Below are 14,705 nucleotides of genomic sequence, written 5' to 3' on the forward strand. Positions count from 1 at the left end.
TCACGAAAGAAGTTCCTCCTCTCCCACGTTGGGCAAGTCGTTGCATTTCAGATTATCTTCGCTGCCTTGTTTCCTGTTTTAAAAGGAAATAAAACAGTTGCTGAGCGACTCAGAAAAAGGCAAAGCAGACAATGAGACACCAGCATCTGCCCCTTCCCCACAATGGGACCTTTGGGACCCTGCGCACATGTTGTTTCCCCCCAGCTTCCCTATAACAGGCTGGAAGTGCCATATAAAGATGCTGTTCAGCCCATCAGAGGGGCAGGATGTCACAAAAATCATCCCACAAACTCATACGGGTCAGACATGTCCCCACAGACACATCCCAGTCATGGCCCCACATGAAAAATTGAAAGCCCAGCTCCTCAAATTCTCCTCCCGTGCTTTGCAGCAATTTTCAGAGCACAAGACAAGACATGGCCTTTTGGGTCATGATGACACTTACGGCAGCAGGTTCCCAGGGGCAGACAACGACCGCTCCTCCCTCCTGCTCCCCTCGAATGGGTTCCCAAAGGATCGCTTCCGGATCATCGTTTTAACCAAGATCTGCAAGACCAGATTGGAGCTCGTCAGGGGTGCTACCACTTTCCTTTCATTCAAGAGCAATAGGAACACCCAACTCTCATGCTCAGGTAATTAAGAAAACTACTGAAAACAAATCAAAGTTATCTTTTTCTTAAAAGAAAAAAAAGAACACAGAAGGAAGCATGTTTACAAGTCTCCAGCTGCTTAATACGGGAGCTGTATCCTCATCCAAAACCCACGGTGCAACAACTGAACACGCAGGTGAGAGCCACACGAGGTGTGAGAGGCTGGAAAGGAGAACAAAGCCAAGTCTGGGAAGATTTTCTCCCCCCAGAAGTAGATTTTACTGATTGCTGCATCCAGTACCTGCAAATTCCCAGTTCCCCACGAGCACCTGGCAGAAGGATTCATTGGAAAGGGAGAAGGGAAGGAAAGAACCATCACAATTTTGCCTTAATTTTTACTAAAACCAAGCTGAAAAATGGGCTGTTTGCCTAGCTTCGGCTGCAAAACACAAAGTTACCCAGTGTCAGCTGCGATCGGGGACTGCTGGGAACAGAGCAAGCGTCAGGGTTCTTCCCAGGCATCCCCCAATTTATTTTGCTGGTGGGAGCAGAGAACAACGTGAGCAGCACTGGACACTGCCTCGGCATGTGCATCCCGCTCTGGGAACCTCTGGCTTCATTTGGTATTGCTTCTCGGCCCTCTGTGCCTTATTTATCTGCTCACCACAGTGCACCGAGAGCCCTTACACGTCTGAAACGCGTGTGTCGGCAGGGTCCTGCGGGGGGGAGGCATTTTATGCGAGAGTCGAAGCCACGTGAATCTCGTACTCGAGCGTTAACGCCTGCAGTTGGATGCACAAAGATCAGGCACCAGAGGGTAATTTTGACTAACAAATGCAAATGGGAAAATACAAGATCTGCCTGGAGGTGGTGCGTTATTTAAGAGGCAAAAGCCGCAGTAAAAACTCATTTGCCCTGAGCTGTGCTAAACACACCTGGATTTTCAACGGGGCCGGGAGCACTGAGCCATCCTCCCTGCAGCGCAGCAAGTCAGCTCCAAACAGGAGAAAGGGGGGAAAACCCCTCGCCAATGGTGATTTCCTTAGAGCAAGATTTGTTTTTTCAGCTTGAGCAGCGCAAGGCACATTTGCATATTAACGTATCTGCAGCTGAAGAGACTTCTGCAGGGTACAGAAAGCAGCAGAGAGCTCCAGAAATGGAGCCAGAGGTGGGCACAGCCACAAGATGGAAAGGGGGCTTCAGAGGGAGACCTGTACTTCAAAAAAATCACAGCCTGGGTGTCTACAGGCAGGTAATGCCAGGCCAGGGAACTGCGAATGGTTGCTCACTGTTTCTCCTAGCATGAGGGCTAGTGGGCACCCAAAGAAATCATTAGGTTCAAAACCTAAAAGGATTTCACTTTCCACACAGGGCAGGGTTACGCTGTGGTTCTCACCACCACCACAGCGGGTTGCAGAGAATAAAAATATGAGCTTGAAAAGAGATGAGATGAATTCCCCAAGAATAGCTCCAGGCGGGGGCTGGCGCACGCCGTGGCCCAGATAAAATCTCCATCCTGGGAAGCTCCCACAGCTCCTACGGCCAGACAGGCAGAGCAGGGCAGGAGCTAATTGTGCTTGGCCAAAACACCCACTCCTGGCCACAGGCAGGTCCTGGACCAGATGCTCTTGTGCCCTGAGCAAATACAGCGATATTTAGGCAGCCAGCTCAAGTGTGGAGACCGGCAACCCGCTGACAGGTCCCTTTGGGACCGCTCTGAAATGTTTCCCCGCACCGCAGGATATGGCCACATCCAGTGAGATGCTGAGATACCATCTTGCAGCTCTTGTTTCCGACCAAGAGAAGGTCTTTGCCCTAATCCTGCCCAAATCTTTTGCCCTTCAGCATCAAGCTCTGGCTGCTCGGGACAGCCCTGGGAGGCAGCACGGACCCTGGTGTGAGTTCGCAGACCATCACCTCCCTCGTACTCACCACGGTGGCCAGGCTGGGGATGTGCTTGACTGAATTCTCCACCTCCTCCTCTGTCACCTCGACGAGGGTGCAGTTCTCATCCTCCGTGGGCAGCAGCTCCGCTCCATTCTTGGTGACCCAAGGGTGCAACTTCAATTAATAACACAGCCTGTCAGGAACGATTTCCTCTTTTTCGTAACTCAAACACCACCAGCCTGGCAAACGCATCTCCTCACCCAAGCTATGGCCCCTACGTGCTCCTGAAATACCAGGGAGCAGAGGACAGACATGCCATCTCTCCAGTAAGCCAGCTCACCCCAGCACTGCTGGGAATGGCTCAACCCGGATCAGAAAATGCCATGATGCGGCTCATCTGGAGCCAGCGCTGGCCCCATCTACACAACCAAGCAATAACCTTGGTGACCTACAGCACTGTGCATCTCAGTGGGTTTTAGGGAAGAAGATCTGTTTTCACTCTCGTCTTATGGACAAGACACTGCCAAGAGGCAGGAGGGATTTATTCCTGACTGTATGTATGAGCAGTAGTGATGGGGAGACCCACCGAGTCCTAGTCTTGGACCTGAATTAATGGTCTAGGACCTGAATTAATGCACAACAGAAGGCAGAAACTCCTCTTTCTCCTTGCCCACACACCTGGCATCTTGGGCGGCTGCAGGAGGAGCACAAAACGGTTCAGCAATTCCCACGCAATCCTCTCCCCCGCAATCCTTTCCCCCTACCTTAGTCTCCATTTTCTCAGCTTCTCGCCCCTTCCAGGCTCTCACAGGGGCGGAGGACCAGAAATCTCCTGCGAAAGGCTGTTGCACAGTACTTTCCTGGTAGCAGAGGGAATACTGTACTCAGGGGATTTCCTTTTGCCTGTGACTTCTCTAGGCACCAAAGGTCCCAAAGCTGAGCAGGTCCCGGAGCAGGGGAAGGAGCTGGGACTTACCTGCCCAGGGGCCCTGGGCACAGCGGGAGGACCTAGCCTGGCGCGATCAAACTGACTCCCAAAAAAAGCCGAGCAAGGAGAACCCAACAGAAGTGAAACCACAGCCAACACCAGGGGGCTGGGTCAGTACCTTGATTTCTGGGACGGAAATCCTAGATTCGGGATTTTTATCCAGCATCCGTGTAATCAAATCCTTCAAGAAGTCCGTAACTTCTGGCCTGGGGAAAGGAGAGGGGAGAGATGAGATGGGGAAGGGAGTGGATGCTGCTTCTCTTCTTCACCCCGGTCCCAGCCGCCGAGGGCCTTCCCAGGCAGACTGGGGCTGGACCCCAGCCCTGGCAGGGATGCAGCTCCAGGTACTCATGCACACTCAGGTGCCACACAGCCCTTCCTTCCCAACTACCCCCAGAGAAGCAAAATATCCCCTTTTGGGGCAATCCGAAGAGTGATTCCACATGTACAGGGCTGGGAGAGCCCGACACCAACTCCACTTGGGCTAAAACCCAACAGACAGCAACTGCGGAGGTTAATCCGTTCCCTCAAACGCCTCTGCAACTTCACTCGCTCCTTCTTCGGCAACTGCAAACCGAGAGATGTTGCCTCCATGTTTCATCCAAAGGAAGTTTTCCAGGGCCGAGGGCCAACAGAAGGGCTCAGAGCCCCAGTTTTGCAGAACGGCAGTGGAGCAGGGCCAGGCCCAGCCAGGCAGTGCCTGAGAAATGGCTCAGAAGAGCTTTAAAATAAGGGCTGAGGGTTGGGTTTTTGGGTACTTACTGGTCTGGGAACTCCAACGTTTGGGTCTTGATTTTATTGTGTAAACTCAGGATCCGTTCATCCATAAAAGGGCACTACCGCAAGAAAAAGCGCAATGAGAAAAGCAACAACCTCCTTTAAGAAGCCACAGTGGGGCAGCCAGTCAGGCACTGGGATCTCGTAGGGTTTGACGGAGAGCAAGAAGCCAGTTATAAGGAAATACCGAACGGTTTCCTATTAAATCAATGTCTTCTTTTAAAGGCAATGAAAATAACATTTGGCTAAACATGACCACATCACTACAACAGCTCCTCTCCTAAAAAATCTGGCCAGACACAGAATTTTTTCCCTGGGGAAAAAAAGAAACATGGCCCTTTTGGCTGCACCCATCCCGTGGACCGGCAGAGGTTTCCCATTTCCACCCACACATCCCCATCTCCCCTTGGCAATTCCCGACTGCTCGAACAGGGGCGCAGGGTGTAAATCCCACCGTGTACCCGGCATGTGGGAAGCACATGGCAAACCCCCACACACACCCCGACCACCAACAGTGCTGAAAAAATCAATCATCTCATTACCTGCCCAAACACGAAGCAGTACAGTGTGATCCCCATGGCCCAGACGTCCAAAGCCTGCGGAGAGGAGAAAGCATAGTTAGATCTGCAATACACAGTGTGTGCAAGGAACGTTAGTCAAAAAAACCTTAAAATTGCTACTAAATACCTTTCCAGAGAAGATTTTCCTGGTTTCCGAGAGCGTCTCAGGTGCCATGAAGGCGGGAGTGCCCACCGTGTTGGTTAAGAGGGCATCAGCTCCCTTGAACTCGTTGCTCACTCCGAAGTCAGCGATTTTGACATGCCCGTCTTCCCCCACGAGGAGGTTGGAAGGTTTAATATCCCGGTGGATTATCTTTTGATAGTGCACTGCAGTCAAAGGAAAAACAGCATCAGCAGCAGTACCGGTCTGCAGCAAAGGAGCCACAAAGCCCCCATGCAGCTCTAAGCCTTCTGCTAACCATCACCTGCCCCAGCTTCAAAAGCCCCTGTGCAGTAGCATGAGCCACTGGAAATGGCACCATACACCAGGTGGAAGTCCAGCCCCGGGCATTTAGAAAAAAATAAAACCAAGAAATCCCTTTCTTTTTGCACAGATACTCACAGTATTCAATGCCCTTGATCAGATCCTGGAAGTAGAAACGAGCCTGGTCCTCACTGAGAGGTTTCAGGGTTGGGATTTCCATCACGGGGCTGCAAAGGCAACAAAGAACGGCGGTTGTTCCCCATCCGGATGTGTCAAAACATGTCTTGGAGGCTTTGCTGCCAGTCAGCAACAGCACATGGTCCCAAACATAGGTGCACATGGGGGTGTACAGAACTGTAACTGGGTTGGGCAGATGCTACCCAAATCCATAGGACACCCATCATGAACCTCCCCATCGCCTCTGCATCTGGAGCCCGCCTGCAGTGGCTGAGCTATGCGACCCGCAAACCCGTCCCACGTTCATGCTTTAGTAGGTTTAAATCTGGAATTCAATACTCACCCTTGCTTCACCAGTTCAAACACTGAAACACAAAAGAGAAGGTGATTACTGATCACTTACAGGTTAGAGCTCCTGCGAGCACAGTCCCAGCACAAAAGCAATTATTTTGATGACAAAATTATGAAAACAATATAAAAAAAAAAAAAAAGAGATGCTATCTTATGCAAGGCACACGCCATTTTGCATGTTTCTGTCTTTAATTAAGGGGATGCTGCCAACTACCTTCTTAATGCTGCAGCTTCAGCATCATGAAACACCCTCCACACGGAACCCTGAAACCCGCAGTTTGCCTGCAAAACCAAGGTCAAGTCCATGCTCCGGGCAAAGCTCTGCACTTGGCCATGAAGGCGTCACACACTCCTCTGCTAGTACAGGCTGAACATAAATGATGGAAAAGAAATGCCTCCTCCAAAAGCACATGTATTTACATCAAGCAAACCACTGCAGTCTGCAAGACAGGTTGGGAAGGAGCTCATTTGTACGGTGGGTAATTAACGCGTGCCTTGTTCTTGAAGCCAAAGAAATAAAGCTACTTTCTAGCAGCCCGGCTTCAAAGCTGAGAACATATATGCTGGTACCTCTCAGGACAAAGCATGCCCTGATGTCAAATTAAAACCTATAAAACACTCCTGTCTCCTTTCTGAACCCAGACTGGATCCCATTTGCACTGACCATTAGAGATTATTTGCTCCTCCAGCAGGTCCAGGCCATACCCGCTCTGGAGGAGGGACCCAACCTTGCATGTAGCCACCTCAAAACGTGGGGTAACCCTTTGCAAACCCCCATCCCGCTGACACCCCACGAGCACCGCAGGGCAGTGGGCAGTTACCCATGTACAGGTGGTCCTCGCTGGGGTCATCCAGGACCTGCCAAAAGAAGCGGAAAGGAAATTAAACAGCACCAAAAAACCTTGCAAATTAAACACTGTGATTTTTTTACTTAGCGCCCATCCCAGTTCTGTACCATCTGCACCATCAGCACGGTCTGCTCATCTCCGAGCTTCTACCCACAAGGGGTGGGGAAAAAAAAAAAGAGTACAGAGATATAGCTGTACTTCAAGGAAGTAAATATTTAAAACACACAGGAAGCATCATCTGACTCATGAGCCAAATAAACTCCAGCCCGCATATCCTTAATTCTTGATTTTTGGACCATTTAATACAGTCAGTGGGTGGAGGGCAGGACGGCCGTGCCGCAGAACCAGCAGAACCAGCAGTTCCTCCCCAAAACCCATCTGAGTTCTTGTTTCCTCCAAGGAAGCAACATTTTTCTGTGTTTCCCTTTCCAGGCAGGGAAGAAAAAAACCCTCTTTTGGGGGGGGGGAATAAAAAACCTTTTAAATCAGGGAAAACATGAGTCTCCTGTAGGCAGGACCTGCCACAGTCATCCCAGCCCCTCTGCGGTTGCTTCCCTCTGCCCAAGCCAACGTGTAGCCCACCCCCACAGCATCCAGGCTCCTTCACACTCAGGGTGGGTTTTGGGAAGGGGCAGCCATGGCACACGGCCAGCAGGTGCTCACCTCCACCAGCTTCACCACATTGGGGTGGTCCAGCTTCTTCAGAATGGCAATTTCCTGGTAGACCTGTTCGATGGGCCCTTTGGGCTGCAGGCAGCCCTCGGAGGCAGCCTTGGCCCCACGGGGCGGCGGGCGGCCTGTGGGAAAGGCAAAGACAGGGTGTCCGGTCAGAAACAAGCCCCCAGGGTCCCCAGAGGGTAGGATCATAGAATAGCTGGGTTGGAAGGGACCTTTAAAGGCTATCTAGTCCACCCCCCCTGCCACGAGCAGGGACATCTTCAACTAGATCAGGTTGCTCAGAGCCCCATCCAACCTCACCTTGAATTTTTCCAGGGATGAGGCATCTCCCACCTCTCAGGGCAACCTGGGCCAGTGTTTCATTAACCTCACTGTAAAAAATTTCTTCCTTATATTTCATCTAAATCTTCCCTCTTTTAGTTCAAAGTCATTACCCCCTGTCCTATTGCAACAGGCCCTGCTAAAAAGTTTGTCCCCATCTTTCTTATAAGTCCCTTTTAGGTACTGGAAGGGGCTATAAGGTTTCCCTTCTCTTCTCCGGGCTGAACAACCCCAACTCTCAGCCTGTCCTCACATCAGAGGTGCTCCAGCCCTTAGATCATTTTTGTGACCTCGTCTGGACCCGCTCCAACATGTCTATGTCTCTCCTCTTCTCGGCAGGGCTGCTCTCCATCCCTCCATTCCCCAGCCTGTATTGATATCGGAGGTTATCCCTCACCCTAAAGCTTTTACGCCACTTACGGGGGAAGCCCGCCTGTCTCATCAGCTTCTTTTTGGAGAGAACCTTCATTGCCTGCAACAGGGGGAAAAAAAATGTAGTATTTGAGGTAAACCAAGGATAAAACCGGGCCGGTGGGATGAGGCCACCACAGAGCCAGGCATGGAGTCAGTAGAGGGGATCCATCCCCATCCCACCCACCCCGCTGCGGGCTCTGGGGCTGCGTGCTACTCACATAGTAGGTGTTATCATCCTCGTTGTAGGCCAGCTTCACCACCCCATAGGAGCCCTAGAGAGGGGCACAATCATGGGGGATCAGTTAGGGACAGTCCAAAAAAAATCCCACAGCACCATACCAGGCTCCTCCGCAAAGCCAGCCCCACCAGGATCACGGAGCTGGTGGGGGATGCTGGGAGTAGCAGGGTGTATGGTCTGGCATCACACCCCCGGCAAAGAAAAGCTTCAAATACCCCATTTTGTGGGAGGGAGGGGGAACGGGGAAAGTTAATACTAATTTTAAAAATATATACTATTCAGTTGGCACCACCTAGAAGAGACCAGTGTCGCAGCGAGGAGCCAACTGAGCTGCCGTGGTGAGCGACTGAAATTGCCATCTCACCGGCTCGACAGCAAAAGCGATCCCAGCACCCTCCCGCCCCGAATACCCCTGTCCCACCCCAAACCCGGCCAATACTCACCTTCCCGATCTCATCCTTCAGCTTGTACTGGTTGAGCTGCACACAGTCCTGTGGGCAGAGATGAGGGGTCCGACGTGAGCCATGAAACCGCTCTCCTCCTTTTAAATCTCCGGCAAAACTCTCTCCGCAAACTCGCGCCCTTTTTTTGCTCTGCCCGGGCACCGCTCGGGGCTGCGCACCTTTGGTTCACGAGCCATAAACACCAGCCGCCCAGCCACGCGTCGGCGTGTTTATAGAGGGCTAATTGCAAATGTTAACGGCTGGGCAGGCAATATTGTCCGCTCACACGGAACGAGAGCACACAACGGGTGGGCGGCGGTGGGGATCGGCAGCCGGCAGGGCCCCGGGGGGTTTAATTCCGGTGACCCAGTGCTGAATATTTGTATTTCTTATGGGCAAAGCAGCCGCTCAATGCCTGTTTTCTGGCAGCGCTGGCAGGCTGGGGGCAGGCAGGGCCGTTTCCTCTTTAGATCTCAGTGGGTCTTTCTTTTTTTATTATGTTTAAGGGGGAGAAAAAGAAAACTGCGGTATGCCACCGGCTCCCCCAAAACACAGCCGTGAGAGCTGATGGCATCTACAAAAGGCACAAAAGGTGGCGAGCAGCTGGGTCCCACCTCCCCGGGGGCTGTCCCCATGGCTCAGGATGGACCAAGGACGTCCCATCACCTCCCGCTGCACATCTGTGACCATGCTGCAGGGTTTCATCCCCAAAAAACAAGCGAGAAGCAATGCCACAGTGGGGGAAAACCAGGTGGACGGGGGCAGGAGAACTGCGGGAGTAGCAATGATTCCCCCTCACCTGCAGTCCGGTGATGGACACGCGGTTTGACTCCACCGTCGGCCGCCGCGGCAGCCGCGGGGAGGAGTGCGGGGACGTCACCGGAGAGTAAGGGAGGGACGGGTAGATGAAGCGTTCATTGGTGCCATCACCGTTCCCAGGCGAGCGGGCAGGCTGCGACCGCTCCTGCAGGGAGAGCTTTCGGCCGGAGAGGTGCAGCTTCGCCCTTGGCTCCCGGCCGTCCCCAAAACCCTCACCATGGGGCACATTCATCTCCTCCTCCTCGCTCGCGCTCCCCGTGGCGTCGTACTCGGTCACCACGATGAGCGAGGCCATGCCGGGGCGGCGGGGGCTCAGCGGCGGGGGGTCCCGTGGTGGCCCGGGCGCTTGGTGGCCGCAGCCTCCGTCACGGCAGAGGGGCCATGGGGTGGGCGAGCTGCCAGGGATGCATGATGGCATGGTGCGGCCGACGGCCTCATCCCGACCACGCTGCGATGGGGAGGCGCACCTGCAAACACAGGGCGGCTCAGCTGGGCTCCCCTGGAAAGCGGGATTTCCTACCGCCCGTCGTTACTCTACAGATTAATTTATACACCCCAGAGGGGATGGTAACGCCAAGGGCAGCGGCGCAGGATGGCTCCGGGGTTGTGCACCCACCCTGTCATGGGGCAGACCCCAAGAAGGGGTCCCAGGGCTGCTCTTTCCATCCCCTTTATTTAAACACCCCCAGGGAATAACCACCCCATCATCTCCGCTACAGAAATACCCCAAAAGGGGTATTTTACAGGGGCAGGATCAGGTGCTACACTATGCTGGCATAAATACCACTTGGTTCCTCGCTTTACTGCTCAGTCCCGCAGTCAGAGAGGGCACATCTCTGCCAAACACGCCCCGAACGAAGCAGTTCAGGGGCACTGAGACCCACTTACCAAGCATGGGGTGCAGGATCAGCCCCCCCAGCTCACTGCCTCCTCCTGCAGCCCATCATTGGCAGCAAGTTCTCCTCCTCACCCCGGGTTCCTTCTGGACTTCCGTGCAAAAATCAGGTTCCTGAACCTTGGGACAAATAAGAAAACAATTCTGTTAGCAACAAAGAATTTAAAACATATATATATACTGAAATAATAATTTTAAAAGGGGAGAAAACAGTGTAATTCACACAAGCTGGGTGCCCCGTAGCAGTTGGGGCAGTTCGATGGTTGGTTGTAAACCATCGCTCTTCCCTGCCATGATGCCGTGCTGTTTTTAATTTCTAGGTTAATGAGCTGCTGCAGAAGCAAGCAAAAAAAAAAAATCTTGAAACTAACAGCCCAGAAGCAGGAACAAGGTTTGAGGCGTTTTTCTGCCTGGTTCCCACACCTCGGCGAGGCGGCCGGTTAAAATTAGCTCCACTCATCTCCATTGAAGTTTCCGTACTGCACCCGCAGCACAACCGCTCTGAATCAGCCCAGCAGAAATTACGGGTCAAGTGCAGAAATCAAATCGTCTCCCCCTTCCTCGAGGCTTCACAATGGCCTAATTGCTGTTTTCAACACAAGTCTATAAACCGGAGTTTTTTTGCTCAAGCGGGATCGGCCCGGAGCTAAAGCTGACCCAGCGCCGCTTGCTGCTTCGAGGCGCAGAGAAACGCAGGGGATGTGAATGCTATAAATAAGCTGACGAACAGCAAGAAGGACAAACTATTTCAGAAACGCCGCGTTTCGTGGGGCTGAATCCACTCCCGGCTGGGACTTTGCTGGGCAAGAGGGTCGGGAGCTGCCAACCGAGCCAAGCCGGGGCTCCACGTCTCGGGCTGCAAAATCCCCTGCCCCGGTGCTGCTGGCAGCCACGGCAGAGTGTTTTAATGCACTCCCAAAATGGATTCAAATAAACAGGCACCCCCCCACGCCCCCGGAATCATCCTGAACCCACAGGGATGCGTCTCGAGGCCGGTTGCCATTTGCCTGGCTTGCTTTGGGCACCCCGCCAGCAGGCACATATAAATAGCCGTCCCCCGAAGCCGGAGCCGATCCAGAATGCCGTGCCCTGTACCCTCACCGTGCGCCACAGCCGCACCAAAAAAGGCAGCTTATTGGCGTGTCCCTGGGATGAAGCCACCCCAGGAACATCACCGGCCATGGCACTGGTCTCCGGCAGTGGCACGGCACAGCCGGGCATCCCATCCTGCCCTGAAAGCATCACCTACATCTGAATTTCCAAGGGTTCGTGCTAAATTTTGCCAGGCTAGAGCAAAATTGAGCAATGAAGTCTCCACCACACTTGAGAGAAGAGTATGCCCTGGACGGCGGGAGTTAATTGGCTTGACCAGGATAAACATATCAAAGCTGATTAATTGGAGCAGGCTTCCCCAGGCTCTGTAAACAGGCTAAAAGTCATCCAAGCACCATCGTAACATCAACTAGGGTGGAAAATCAGAGGGTTCTTCCCTTTGCATGTGTGCAAAGGGGCTGAGCATGAGGTTTTGCAGAAATTGCCCCCTGACATGCTATTTTCCCTGAAAGAAACCCAAAAGTGGGATCCCACTGTTGAATGCAGCCCTGAGGGACATGGGATAACCTCTAACAACACAGCCGGTTCTCCTTAATAAGCACATGAGGAGGCTGAGGAGGAGGAGAACAGCCATATTCCCAGCCAAAGGGAAAACCAAAATAGCTGGAACTGGGGGAATCAACCCCAAAAGGGGAAATATAGCCCAGGGACTCTGGCTTCACCAACCCACCCAGGTCCTTGCCTGGGGAAAAGTGGCACATTCTGGTATGAACTCCAGCAGATCCTTATGTAAAAGCGAGCAGCACATGCCCACAAAATCCTCAGGAAATGTAACAGCCTGGTGTATAGGAATGATTTATCGGCACGGCTTTTGGCTGCAATCCATATATAACCCATAGCGGCTGCGGCAGGATTATCGAAGCAATCAGTCTCACATCTAATTCAGCAAGTAGAGGGATATTAAAATGAAAAGAGGTCTGTGAAACCCTGGCAGCGGCTCTCCCTCTCGCTCAGCGTCCACGTGGCTTTAGCGGAAACAAATGGGAGTGAAATCGGCCCCCGAGAGGATGAAGTGATTTTTACAGCCCCCTCCAGCCGCCCCCAGCTCTGCTGTGAGCGTGTGGTCCCTGCCTGGTCCCTGCCAGGATGCGGCCGCCTCCAGATGGGAACACGCTGACCCATTCTAGGGGCGCAGAGGATGACACCTCGCAGTCAGCACTGGCTGCACAGATTTAAATCTGAGCGTACAGATGCATTGGCCCGTCCTCCCCTCCCTGGAGCTGTTTCTCTACCCAGGCGCAGTGTGCGCAATGGGACGGTGCCCCCAGCTCCCACTGGCAGCTACACGCTTGCCTTTCCCTGCCCCCGACACGCTTCCCTCCGGCAAGGCCACATGTGGTGTCAGGGTCAGACGCTCCCAAGGCAGTAAAGCTTAGTGACACTCTGGCAGTGCCACCTCCATCCATCCTTCCATGGGGATCAGCTCATGCACTGCAAAAAAAAAACTGTTCACAACAGAATTGAACACAAACCACCTAAACCAAGGATGATTTCACTCGCAGAAAGTCTGTGGTTAAAAGTTAACCGGGGCGAGCACATGGGGCAGTGATCGGCTCTCGCTGGGCAGAGTCCAGTGGCTATGTTGCTTTCCCTGGTCACTGTCAGCGGTGGAAGCACCAGTGCCAAAAGCGGTGTCATCTGCAGCAACGGGGGCATCGATCACAGTTTCCCTTCCTACAGGCGAGCGCAGACCTTGCCAGAAATATATTAGTCACTGTAGTATACAAAGACCATATGCATCCCCGCCTGACTTTTAATGGAAAAAAATCTCTCAGCAGCTTCTCTAGAAGTCAGAGGACACCCAAAATAATGAGCTAACTGAAAAAGGCACCCAGCCCCCATCTACTCTGGGTCCCTGTGCCCAAGCAAAACTTTTCATTGCCCCCAGGGGGAACGGAAGAGATTCCTGCACTGCCCAGCCCATCCAACACAGGGCGGAAAGAATTGGGGGAAAAAAGGCAACGCTGGGCTGGTAGCATTGTAACGGCACCAAACCCAGTGGCAAGTTTCAATAGGCGTCAAAAAACACCTTTACCAAGATAATAAAAAAATCTTGATGATATCGCCTAATACTGCTTAAGCAATACATAATGAGCATCCCAAAACAAGAGCGTAAGCTCCGGACGTGGCATTAAGCGCGGGCTGGGATGAGCTCAGGGCACCACCATCGCCTTGTCCAGCACTGCCAAGCGGCTCCCGGCTCTCCTGGAAACAGCAGCTCCAGCCCACGATGCCCACAAGAGAGGAAACGAGAGCAGCTCTGCACTTTGTGAACACCACTTAAAAGACATTAGGGCTGAGTTGAAAGCAAAGCCTCCTCCAAATTACCGCCCCAATCTGATAACAGCCGCTTTCCCTGGTCCATCAGACATGTCTCACAGCGTGCTCAGGGATGGGCTTTCAGGTTTTGGTGGGTGTTTTTCCCAAACCAAAGTGCTTATGGAGAGGGGCCAGGAGAGGGATGGGGCTCCTTCCCCCGGGAGAGGCGCTGCTTCTCCAGTTGGGAGCCATGAAGGCGGCTCCAGCACCCACAGCCACTACACGTCCTGTCCTTGGCGTGTTCCCCCTGGCCCCGAAGGGTCTGGTCCTGGAAGGCGGCTCCAGCACCCGCAGCCACTACACGTCCTGTCCTTGGCGTGTTCCCCCTGGCCCCGAAGGGTCTGGTCCTGTGCCCAGGAATGGTTTCTGCTCCTGCAGCATTGCACAGCCGCACAGTCAGCCCACAGCTCCATCACACCAGCTTCCTGCGGTCATCCCACCGCTGCTTTTGGTCTTTACTGTTACCTCCATGCTCCTGATGCTCCATGCCATGCACGTGGCCGCAGGGCTGTGTGCCACCTCCTAACCACACTCAGTCCCTCGCAGCAACCCAACCTGTGGCTTCTCCTAATGAGACCTGCCCCCTGTACACTGCTGCTCCACGAACTCCGTCGCCTCCATCCTCTCCTGGCCTCTCACCTGACCTTAAAAATCCCCTCTTTTTCCCAACCCTACGGCCTGATTCTCCCCAGTCCTCCTGCTCCGAAGCCTCACCTCCCCGGGCAGGAGCCCCGCGGGGTCTGCGGGACGCCTGGTATCATGGGGACGGCCACCACCCTGTCACATCCCCGAGCCTGGGATGCTGCCAGCCCATCGGGTACCACCGGCACATGTCGGGGCTGGGGGGGGGGCGGAAGCGAGCG

The 14,705-nt window shown here is 53.4% G+C and overlaps 1 protein-coding gene across 1 annotated transcript; it reads right to left on the bottom strand.

The window, feature by feature from the left end:
- Window positions 1-9,810, bottom strand: CAMKK2 (calcium/calmodulin-dependent protein kinase kinase 2, beta). Its single transcript, XM_009880283.1, has 16 exons — window positions 9,496-9,810; window positions 8,697-8,744; window positions 8,234-8,287; window positions 8,022-8,073; window positions 7,266-7,399; window positions 6,576-6,612; window positions 5,747-5,768; window positions 5,365-5,453; window positions 4,930-5,129; window positions 4,785-4,838; window positions 4,228-4,301; window positions 3,584-3,671; window positions 3,242-3,337; window positions 2,523-2,651; window positions 446-546; window positions 1-73 (listed from the first exon to the last, which is right to left on the bottom strand). The coding sequence occupies exons 1-16, from the start codon at window positions 9,808-9,810 to the stop codon at window positions 1-3; spliced, it is 1,566 nt and encodes a 521-aa protein (XP_009878585.1).
- Between the last annotated feature and the right edge of the window lie 4,895 nt (window positions 9,811-14,705).

Source organism: Charadrius vociferus, unplaced genomic scaffold, assembly GCF_000708025.1.
Source record: "Charadrius vociferus isolate BGI_N301 unplaced genomic scaffold, ASM70802v2 scaffold332, whole genome shotgun sequence".
Classification (NCBI taxonomy): domain Eukaryota; kingdom Metazoa; phylum Chordata; class Aves; order Charadriiformes; family Charadriidae; genus Charadrius; species Charadrius vociferus.

Coding starts and splice junctions, on each gene's coding strand:
- CAMKK2 (XM_009880283.1), bottom strand. CDS start 9,810: ATGGCCTCGCTCATCGTGGTGACCGAGTACGACGCCACGGGGAGCGCG. Junction 4,839..4,929: donor GGAAAATCTTCTCTGGAAAG/GTATTTAGTAGC, acceptor TCCTCTCCGCAG/GCTTTGGACGTCTGGGCCAT. Junction 3,338..3,583: donor TTTCCGTCCCAGAAATCAAG/GTACTGACCCAG, acceptor CTCTGCTACCAG/GAAAGTACTGTGCAACAGCC.